Source organism: Phoenix dactylifera, chromosome 15 (genome assembly GCF_051530095.1).
Source record: "Phoenix dactylifera cultivar Ajwa chromosome 15, Ajwa_hap1_PhDact_Kaust_v1.1, whole genome shotgun sequence".
NCBI classification, from domain to species: domain Eukaryota; kingdom Viridiplantae; phylum Streptophyta; class Magnoliopsida; order Arecales; family Arecaceae; genus Phoenix; species Phoenix dactylifera.
Window position 1 is genome coordinate 23,407,366 of NC_143204.1, and position 11,748 is coordinate 23,419,113.

Below are 11,748 nucleotides of genomic sequence, written 5' to 3' on the forward strand. Positions count from 1 at the left end.
ACGTGGGACTAAACACATGCCCGCATGAGTCCTCACAATAGGTACAAAGATCGTAATGTGTTTTTGAGATGAAGGAAGATCATAATGCATGATCATGCGCAAATTAGAAAAACTCCGCCAAGAATATCTCTTATTTATTATTGTGAATCATTATTTTAAACATTCTTGCTTCATGCCTGTAATCTCTCCTCCATATGCTCTTCATGTCACCCTGGCACTGACACCCATCCTTATCATCTACCTGCACGCATGCTGAATGTCCAGGACATGGCACATGCCCTTCATAACGCATTTCTAGGTGTCATAGAGATTTAAGAGCCTTTACATGGGAATTAATCCCTAACATCAAAAGAGGAAATGGGCTGAGAGGCACGGCATGGTTAAAGGCTTGTAGTAGATTTGCTGAAGAATATAGATCAAAAATCAATATTTGTGAACCATTCAATTAAGATGATAAGAGCAGCAAAAAAAAAGGTTGAAGTTTGAAAATTCAACAAAAAGTTGGAAAATGTTTTACAAATCACAAAATTGTAAAATGACCAACAGAAAGATATATTAATTAAGCAACATTTCAAAGAGTGTTCATAATCAGTGCAATGCATTCATCAAGAAATGAATTGCTCAATAAGTTAACAAATACAAGAATTGCACATAATGAATAGTTCTCACCTAAGTATTATACATTAAGGAGAAAAACTTAAGGTTTTGTACAAATACATCTACATCTAACAAAAATGCAAGCAGTGGCTAAAAAACTCTATAATCATCATTTAAACATTGTTTGTGAACCACCTGTGAATAGGTTATCGGAAAAGTTTGCAAAGTTTATGACCTTTCGACAAATCAGAAAGCTGTAGGTGTCTCCTTTTTTTTTCTCTGTTTTTTTTTCTTTTTAATGTTGAGAATACCTATGGGAACACCACGAATTACGATTACTTGGTTCAAATACGAAACAACATTAAAGTTCAAACACGGAGTGCAACCTTTAGTGAAAGCCCGGTTTGCTGTCAAATACTTTCTTTGAGAAAAACTCCTACAACTTTTGAATTATCATGGGATGATGCGATGAACTAGTAATACAACCTAAATCATTTGGTGGATAAAAAAAATGAATAACCTAGATTTTCTGATAATTGAAGTTTGTGACTTTGCTTGCAATGCTCTTAGATTAATTGTCTTTCCCAAATACATTATCATGCATTAAGGTGCATGTGAAGTGAACTGAAAACATTTTTTTATGAAGGAACAGAGAAAATAAAGAAACGGCCTTAATTATTTGGTTATGGCTATTAAAAATATCAGCAATTGAGTCAAATTTATTTTATGTTCGTGTGCCAAGATATAGATACCGTGCATCAAATGGAAGACACAAAACAATTCAAACAAAACAAACTGCTGAAAAATTAAAATCTAAAGAAGTTATAGCAGCAAGATGACTCTCAACAGAAAAAGAAACGAAAGCATAGATCAAGAGAGTAATTAAAGCAAGCAGAACTTCATTTTTGCCGAACAAATTCAACAAAGGCCTGGCGTCGAAGATAAGAAATAAAGCAGAATTAAATGACCTGCCCAATTTCAAGCGTACAACTCGTGTCAGGTTTACTCATTCATTTGCCACTGACAGAAGGACCACACTATCATCGAAGGCCCAGATGAACAGCTCGATCAAATTTAGGAACGGTACAAAACTCAGCTGTTCCCTATTACCACAGCTCAAGCTAAATAACTAGAGGAACGCAAATAACACCAATGTAATAAAGATAAGTCATTTTATCATTTAATCTCTTTTCAAAAGTGAATGCTCATGATAAATGTTCATCGACAGAAGTCAATACCCGAACCATTACCCCTTGCTGCATGAAAGAATCTGAGAATGGGACCAAAATGAAGGAGGGAAGAAGTGAAGCAGACCAAAAGGAGGACCTGAAAGCCAAGCCATAGTCATGACAGCAGAGGATGAGCGACAGCAATGGTGCGTTCTTGACTCCCCTATTTAAAGACTGATCAAAAGTCTGACTAGTTCCTGTAAAAATTTTTGAGCTGTATTGAAGCTGGCATCAGCAGCAGCAGCAGCAGCAGTATTTGAAATCCCAGTACTAGCTTTGGATGGAAGCATTCAAGGCCAACCCACAGAAAGAAAGGAGAGGGCAAAAAAAAAAAAAGAAAAGAAAGAGCTACATTAATCCCTTCTTAAATGCCTAACTTCAAGAGCCCCCCAAGCCCATCAGATATGCTGCAGTTAAGGAGGATGGTGGTGGGTGGGGGTGAAAAGGAATGCATTCTTTTCAAACTATTATATACTGGGACAGTTCAAGGCAGCCTTCATTTGCTGTACTGTGGTACTTATTAGTTGAGTGACAGTCGTCACTGACTCGATATCCAGTTTAGCAGATGGGGAGCTGCTCACAAGGAGTTGAAATAACACAGTGACCAGTGAGCCCGAGGTAACTCCCATCGGATTTGAGCTGGTGGAGGCCCCTCCCCCAACGGGTTGTCCATCGGGTAATATGGCGAAGCCTGATGGCAGAAGTGGTACATTTGATGGGTCTTCGCCACTCATCACATTGTTCAGGGACGGTAGATCGATGGAAGTGTAGACTACGAGTGAGCCAGATGCATCGATGCAGCTCTCTTGGAGTATCAACATGTTGCTTTGTGCAGAATTGAGAGCCTGCATCATTCGCCATCATAAAAGACATAGTATGAAAACCTTCTGACTCGAGACACTTGCATTTAGAACCAGCTCAGATTTGCAAAAAGAATGCTTAGGATAAGTTAATGGTGGAATTCTATAAAAAGTTAATAAATGATAGGTATAAAATGGATAATAAGACTAACACGTATGTAGGTGTTATCTGACTTCATGCACATATAACAGAGAACCAAAATCAAAAAATCTATAAGAGGAAGAATAAAATTTGAGGACAAGGAAAAAAACATTCACGGAACTTACACGAAGTAGAGAAATGCAGTTCCCTGGATGCGAACCATTTGTAATACGCGCGACCTCCTGCACCGAATTGCCATTCGAGAGAACATCCCACTAAAAAGTATTTGTATAAACATGGTTTTAGATTTTTTTTTCTTTTTATTTTACTTTTTAATTTTTGGTAAGAAAATCTGTGGCAGAACCACCAACCACTTCAAAAAAAAAAAAAAGATAGGAGAATTGCCTCCCCAGAATCTGGATCCCCAACCATGTGGAGGGGTGCGACCACCAGGCTGCTATATCTGAAAACCACTAATACTATATCTATTATGACCAAGATATCTTAAGAAGGTGAACACAAACCTCAGCTCGAGTTTTTTCATCTTTGAGGAAACTAAAGACCCTCTGTGATGGTACAGGTAGCCATATAGAGGTTGCGGCACTGAGGATGAGGCCACTGGGGTGGCTGGCAGGACCTGGGCTTCTGTAAATAGTGAGACGGACGCCAACATCAGTTAATCCAGAGGGATTGGTCCATTTGTGACCGTGGTTATTGGATGCAGTAATACTGGCACAGAAATTGTTCACCAATCTCTGGGCAAGCATCATCATGCTCCTTTTTCCATCAGGCCCGGGAATCACTGGTTGCCATAGTTGTAGTCACAGTCAAATGCAAGTTTCACAAACTCACTAAAGATTCTTTAAACCACCACAAGTAGTTAAAGCATTGGTTTATTCAAAAAAGTAGCTGATGTATTACCTCCTCCAAGGTCCCTGCTCGAAATCCCAGCCACCATCAAGCATGCAAACCTTTCGCACATCCTCTGTAGGGTGGAGAGCCAACGCTGTGCTCCAAATGCCATTCCACTATCTACTAGATTCCTATAAAGTTGATGGGTATGGTTCCTCTTATCGATTTCCATGTGTTCAACCCAAGTTATCTATGACAGCATTAACCAATATCCTCCTAATCAGTAAAGGAAGAATTCAAATCTATTAACTAAGCTTTTTATGTGCATAGGAAACTATGAATCACCTTAGAATAGCCATTGGGCATGTCTTGAATCAAGCAGCCAGAAGGAAGCCTCTGTGATCGAGAGGTCAGCTGATTCTCTCCAGGGTAGTCCACTGAAACATCAACTATTGCCCACAAACCCTGCTGAATTTGATGGCAGTAGCGCAGGAAGCAGAATTCACGGGTAGGGATGACTGGCGAAAGAACCTGTAGTTCCCCGTACATCTGCATTGAATTTGAATTAGAAAAAAATACAAGATGTCCGAGAGAATCAAAATTAGAAGGGAATGAGATGTTTAATTACCAATATCAAAGTCCCATTCTTACTGCCCGCAATTCCAGTTGAAAGTACTTCAATGTTCTTTGCCTTAGAAACAATTGTAGGAAATAGTTCCGCCCACTTGCTCTACAACCAAACCACATTCAACTCACTCCAAAGTCCAAACATAGATTAGTAAAAGAATATTGGTCAAATAATTAAGCTATGAAACTCACTGCATCAATGAACATATCAACCAATGCTGTGGAATTCATAATCACCACAGTGGAATCCCTTGAGGCCTCAGTATGGAAATCTGCGTACTTGAACTGCTGACCTGGCCTCGGGAAGATTCTCTCATAGGTTTCCAGATGAAGTACCTCCCTCCGATCACGCCCAACCGTCACCCAGAGGGGTTCATCAGTCTGTATTAACCTGATCAATTCCTCCATTGCCCTGGTGGCCAGATCCACCAAAAGAGGTTTCTCAATCTCCGAAACTGCTGCAGGAAAAGGAAATGGCATAACAGTAGATGAACTTCCAGAGAGGAGATCAAGATCAATGGAAGAGCTAGGCCCTGGATTACTGTAACCCCCCATTGACAGATCTAGTGAAGACATTGCCATTGGCTGGACTGAGGGAAGTTGGGTAACAGGCCTTCCTAGATACTTAGATGCAAAGCTTGAGACACGATCAAGCTGCATCAAAATTTGATCATATTAACATAAAGAAAATCAATTTCCTCCTTAGCTAAATGGAGGGAAAAGAATATCATAAACAGGTTGTCAGATAAACAGATTGTATGCAAAACTGACACTTTCACACACTAATATTAGATACCAAACCTGCTGCTACTAAAACTAATTCCTTGAATCTACATTGAGATGTAATCTTCAACAACCAGTAATGCAGTAATGGCATTAATATCATTAAATGACGCAAACAGACATCAAAACCAATTAATATAAGCCAGAACAATCTCCTATTCATATGGAGCTATAACAGGATCAAAAATAGCACGATTGGACAAAAATATATTGCATTAAAAGAAGGTACAAAAGCTTACTCTTAAAAGACTGCTACTTAAAGTTTTACTTTAATCCATCATCATATTTAACCACTCATTTTGAAAAATGAAATCGCCGCTATAACAACTGCTTCCTCTATCTTCAGATATAAATCCTAAAGATGCAATGAAGCTACAATGGCATTGGTATCGAGAAATTAACACTCTAATTTTGAAGTTGAAATTGCTCTAATGACAATTACTTGAGTCTACATTTAGACACAATTATCCAAACCTGATCAAGCAACAATAAGATTTTTTTTTCTGTTTTTGTTTCCCCTGAGAGAGAGTGTGCAATAGCACTAATATTGGGAAATTTAGTGAAGAAAATGAATTAACCAATGCTAGAATGATCTCTTCCTTCTACTCATATCGAGCTGTAGCAGTTTCAAAAATAGCATAATCAGAATGCTTAGTCTTGAAAGACTGCTTCTACAATGGTTTTAATTTTCATCCACTATTTATTTTAATCTTTAATACACCATTTATTTTAATCTTTAATACTTCGCGACACGAAATTGATGCTATAACAGCTACTTACTCAAATCTTTAGTTTGATATACTCCTTGAGATATGCAAATGCTGCAATAGCATTAATACCAGGAAATGAAGAGAACAAATGTTAAATAAAGTTAACTGAAGCCAGAACAAGCTCTCCCTTCTGTTCATATGTAGCTATAGCATTATTAGATATGGTACCATCACACAAAAATATTGTATCAAAAGAGGACATAAATGCTTAGACTTAAATGACAACTATTATAAAGGTACACTTTAATTGTTTGTCAATTTTAACCAATTACTATCTGGCATTCTCATTCCGATATTCAAAATTGGAGCTACAACAACATCTTTTGCATATTTAAATATAAACATCAAAAAATGAAGAAGCTTCAAAGACATTAATACTGAGAGAACAAGCATGCATTTAATCAAATCAATTGAAGCTGGAATAACCTCTGCGCTCTATTTATACAATATGAAGCTACAGCAATATTAAAAATAGCATTATCAGATGAAAATATTGCTTCAAAAGAGGGTCAATGCTTATTCCTTAAAAAAAAGGCTTATTCTTGAAGACTCCTACTATGAAGTTTTACTTTTAATCTATCATCAAATTTTAAAAAGTGATCGTATTTCCCTCTAATTTGTAAGTGGAAATTGCTGTTAAACTACTTAAATATATATTTCGATATAATTCTTGAGACATGATCAAGCTGGAATGGTATTAATGCCTGGAAATGAACTGAATTTATATCAAACTAAACTAACCAAAGCTACAAGAACCACTTCCTTCAATTCCTAGGGAGCTATAGCAAAAATAAAATCAGTGTGATCAGATAAGCATACTGAATCAAAGAGGGGCATAAATGCTTATTCTTAAAAGACAACAAGCGTTAAAGTTTACTTCCTATCCATCATCAGTTTTAGTCATTGACTGTTTCCCATTCTACATATATTGATATAATCCTTAAGAGGTGATTAAGCTGCAGTCTCATTAATAACTGGGAAATGAAGCGAGCAAATAGTAAATCAAATTAACAGAAGCTCGAATTACCTCTGCCTCTGTTTATATGGAGGTACAGCAATATTGAAGATAATGTATGAGACAAGCAATATTGAATCAAAAGAGGGAATAAATGCCTACTCTAGTAAATTGGTACTGCTACAAAATATTGATTTTTAATCCTAATCAGACTTTAAACAATGAGCTCTAATTTTGACAGCAGAAACTGATGCTATAACCCCCACTTCCTTTAGCCAATATTTAAAGACATGATAAAAGCTGCTACGCCATTAATAGTAGGGAATTGAGCAAACAGAAATTCAATCAAATTAACTGAAGATAGATAATCTCTTCCATTTATATGAAAGTACAGAAATTTAGCAATACACATGACCAGACAAACAAATGAATAAAAAGAGAGTTTAATGCCAAGTTCTCAATACACCATAATTGTTTCATACCCTAACATTGAAAACCAAAATTGCTGATATAATGAATACTTCCTTTCACCTATATTTAGACAAAATCCTAGAGACACGATCAAGCTTCAATGACATTATACTGGGAAATGAAGCAAATAAATAATTAAGCAAATCAACCAAAGCTATGGTGATAGGTTCTTCTGTCCACATGGAGCTATAAAAATAACCAAAAAGGGTATCATAACGAGAGATGCATATTGAATTAGAAAAGAGTATAGTAGTTTTCTCTTAAAATACATTCGCTGCGAAGTAGAAATCTTAATCTATCATCATATTTAAATCTAAGAATGTTTCAAACATGTCTTGAAATCTAAAACTCCGCAATAACAACTTCTTCCCCGGATCCACTATGAGATGTCATAGTTCAGACTTCAGACCCAATTAAGCTGCAATAAAACTACGACAAGGTTACAGGAGATAAAAACCACAATTCATCTACCTAAATGGAGCTATGACGATAATTAATATTGGCTGATTACATAAACAGATTTGCGAAGGCATGCGTTAGTCTTGATAGAATACTTGACCCTCTTTTTTTTTTTGATCAACCATTTTGTCTTTCCTTCTTCTCAATGATGGAGTCTAGAATCATCTACAAACTAACTTGAAAGATAACTGGAACGAGATTTTTCTAACAAATGGAAACAGAGTGAAATGTCACCATAGATACCACCACTGCCATCGCCTCTATGTGCAGATGAAAAGCGGAAATGGAAGTAGAACTGAAGCAGCTATGATACCTCTTCCTTCAACCGGGCGTTCTCCATCCGAAGCTTCTGCTCATCGACATAGGAGTCTTCATTGGTCGGCGGCCCACCGCAGGACGGGCAGATGGCGTTCTTGAGCGCCTCCTTCATCGCGATGTTCTCGCAACGGATCTTGTCGTTGTCGGCGCGGAGGGTGCAGTTACCGGCCCTCTCGTGCTGCGCCTGCAGGCCAACTCGGATCGATCAGACAAGCCAAAAGGTATCTCTTTTCCGGCACCAATCCATCTACCTCGAAATCCAATCAACAAAACAACAAAATCGAAGGGAAGAGGAGGCGCTTGCCTTCATCTGAGTCCTCCTGTTCTGGAACCAGAACTTGATCTGGCGGGCCTCCAGCCCCAAATCCCGGCTCAGCTGCATCCTCTGCTTCTCATCCGGGTGCGGGCACACCTTAAACATCCTAAAACAAACCAAAAGGAATTCCATCACCAAAACATCCCCCACCCCTCCCAAAACCCCGAAAACGGAGGAGGGGGGGAAAAGACATCAAAGAAAACGACGAAGAGGGAGAGAAGAACAGAGCATACGCTTCCAGCTCTTGAATCTGTTTCGGTGTGTGCCGGTGGCACCGTTTCTTCCTGCCCTGCTGCTCGAGCGTCTCTGGCTCGTCCCCGGAATCCATCTCCTCGGCCTCGTCCGCCTCGAAAAGTCGCTCCTTTTCCTAGAAACACTCGCCACTGGGGTCCCAATACACTCGAGAGAGCGTCCTCCAGGACCCATCCAGCCTTATATACATGGGCGAATCCTAAGTTAGAGGCAGCGGCGCTGCTGCCCAGCGAGAGGCTCGGGGCAGTGGCATCGCTCGTGTAGGGGCCTTTGTCGTTATCGACCACGTTCCTCCCTCCCTCCCCTGCCTCGCTGGGAGCTTATCTGGGTTCGGGCTCCGGGCGAGGCCAAATTCGGCAACCGGCGCTGCTGGCACCGGAAATATCGGCAGCAATCCGTGTGGATCCCCCCCGGACCATCCCGCGCATTAAAGTTCGAGAAATTCCCGGTCCTGCTTTCCCCTCTGAATTAAAAGCTCCCACCTTTCCTCTCTTTTCACTCTCTATCGAGCCGTCAGATCCCTTTCCTTCCAGAAATAGAGACAAAGGATTAGAGGAGAGATTCAAAGGTCGGGGTTTTGAATCGTTGGGCTCTTCTCTGGCTATCTTCGTTCCTCTGCTTCTTTTGTGGGCTTTCGCTTCTTCGACTTTGGTTTTGGTCTTGGCCTCGGTCTCTCTCTTCGTTTTCTTTTTTCCTCCTTCACACATACCCCTGACTCTCTGCGCTATGCCCGCTGTCTGGGTATGGTACAGCTTCGAGAATTTAAGAAGAGACAGCAAAGAAGCGGGATGGGGTTTGTATTTATCTGCCAGCTCTCTCTCTCTCTCTCTCTCTCTCTCTCTCTCTCTCTCTCTCTCTGGGGTCGCTCATGGTAATAACTATTACTAAAAAATATACTAAATATAAGTGATTATTGCTAAAAATCCTTTTTTTCCTCCAGGGAGGAGGGGATTGAACTACTTTATAAGAAATTTATATGAATTATCCATTTAATAGAATCTATTTTCTTCTGAATTCATGCTTTTCTTGTTAAATGTGAGTGGGTGCAGTCCATGTGCCTTGGAGTAGTATACTAAATGCCCTGTAATCAATGACATTGTCAATAAATGATGACATGATAGTTACAAAAAAAAATTAGATTACATTTTCAATTATAATCACGGAGATATTACTAAAACTCATCGACTAACTATAGTTCAGTGGTCAAATTTATTTTGTGATGATATTGATCAAAATAATTATGGGATATGAATACTTACAATTTAAATGGTAAAGGTACATGAGTTACCACACCAGTGATGTTATGGAGCCCGATCATGACATCAAAAAGTTCGGTGCCACATGGCGTGAGGGAATTGGTGCAATTCACGTGACCACCAATGCAATGCTCAATGGGGTTGCGGTATAAAGCACAAATTACTTCATGACATGGAATAATGGAATTTGCTTTGGTATTAAGGTACGACCACCCTAAAGCATCCTTCGTCCTATAATAATCAATGTTGTAGCAACTAATTATACATGACACATCTAATATCGAGGTCTGGCTTGGAATACAAATATTTTTTAAAAAAAATTCTTAAATAAGTGCAAATTTAAATAATGTGCGCCCATGATTGAGTGATGATGTTCTTATTCGACTACTTGGAAACACACTCACCGGAATCATACCCATTAGCTCAAGAGTGTGGCACCTATTATGCAAAGTCAGCAGCCGAGCAAATCTTCGAACGATTAGCATAAGCAATTACAGCTTGACGCAATCTCGATGTACCAAATAAGGAAGATAGTGACCATCTAGAAGGGCAGATAAAGAAAGAGCATGGTAGCTTGTCAAGAGATTGCATGATCTAAATTGTGATAGATTAGCACCGTCTTTTCTATATAAACCAAGAGATTTTTGGCCTCATCACTTTTCTTTCATCCTTCCTTCAAAAAGCTCAAGCATTGGAGATTTTCCAGCCGAACATGTATTGACAATCTTTGATCAGCTCTCATACCGTATAACCCAGTTTCAACCAAGTTGAGAGATTAGTCTCCATCTACCAGATTACTTTATTTCATTAGATCGGATATTGGACGCAATTACTAATTATATCATGCATAGAAAAAATTGCACATAGAAAACCCTTTGTCCACCAAGAAAGGAAGTAGCCTCAACGACAGTGATCCAATCTCAGCTGAATATTCATTGAATGATCGACTCAACTGTCCCTGTGCCTACTGTCTCCCCAAACCCAGGAATGTTGAAAAAGGTCAACTATTGTAACTCTTGAATGCTGAGCCGTATAATTTGGAAGTAACTAGAGAAGAATATATATATATATATATATATATATATATAATATCTTACGCCCTCCATACCATTAAGGAATTAACAAAATTAAACTTCCTTTCCTAAAAAGCAACCAGAAAACGTCAGCCGCTAAGGTGTGGATGCCTTGGTTATAAAATGCAGCAGAAAGATGGATGAGTGCAGAAAGAGCCATGATAATTCTCGCTTCCGTAAGCTTCAACTTCTAACTGTGTAATCCTTCTTGTCCCCACCTCCCAAAATCTAATCCCAGTCTATCCCTCGTTAACTTTTTCTCGCTTTATTCCATCCCAAAGTGGCGTAGAATAGCACGAGTGAATGGAAGAATGGTTGGGAAAATAGTTTAAAAAGCGCGCTATCGCTATCACGCCCGTACGAGGGGCTAATAGCTCGTCCTTTTTGGCCGACGGACGAGGGTTCGGTGGCTAAAGCCGAGTCAGAATAAATGGTCTATTTTTTTCTTCCCATTATACCCTGCCTTTTTTGTTCGTTTGCTCATCAGGACGGTGGTTCGATGCATCGGACGGCTGCATGTCCCCACGTGGTGCGGAAAAGAAAACCCGACAGGTGGCTCGACACGTGTCAGCGAGAGATCTGGGGTTGGATTCTAAAAAGCTGGAAAAGGATGAAGGGCCAGGGATCTTGATGATGTGGACGGCACATGCCGTCTTTTTAAAATAAATTATAGAGGGAAGAAAAGAATAATATTAAAGAGGAAAAATAGCACTTAATCAACTGTCGTTATGCCAAGAGGGTATTTAGATATGTTTTATATGTTATAATTCACTGTTCCTTCTAAATAAAATAGTAGTACATCGATTTATAGTTTATACTGGTTAACAAATGGCCGATCTATAGTGTAT

The 11,748-nt window shown here is 39.2% G+C and overlaps 1 protein-coding gene across 2 annotated transcripts; it reads right to left on the reverse strand.

Annotated features, from left to right (window-relative positions):
* Positions 1-1,729: 1,729 nt before the first annotated feature.
* LOC103705808 (homeobox-leucine zipper protein ROC8-like) lies at positions 1,730-9,345 on the reverse strand. Of its 2 annotated transcripts, none has more exons than XM_008789670.6 (10): positions 8,553-9,345; positions 8,308-8,425; positions 7,999-8,187; positions 4,440-4,901; positions 4,249-4,350; positions 3,966-4,169; positions 3,690-3,870; positions 3,293-3,570; positions 2,954-3,010; positions 1,730-2,671 (listed from the first exon to the last, which is right to left on the reverse strand). In XM_008789670.6, the coding sequence occupies exons 1-10, from the start codon at positions 8,645-8,647 to the stop codon at positions 2,294-2,296; spliced, it is 2,064 nt and encodes a 687-aa protein (XP_008787892.4). In that variant the 5' UTR covers positions 8,648-9,345; the 3' UTR covers positions 1,730-2,293. The 2 variants fall into 2 exon arrangements, with proteins under 2 accessions (XP_008787892.4, XP_008787891.4); XM_008789669.6 differs by having other exon boundaries at positions 2,954-3,043.
* Positions 9,346-11,748: the final 2,403 nt, after the last annotated feature.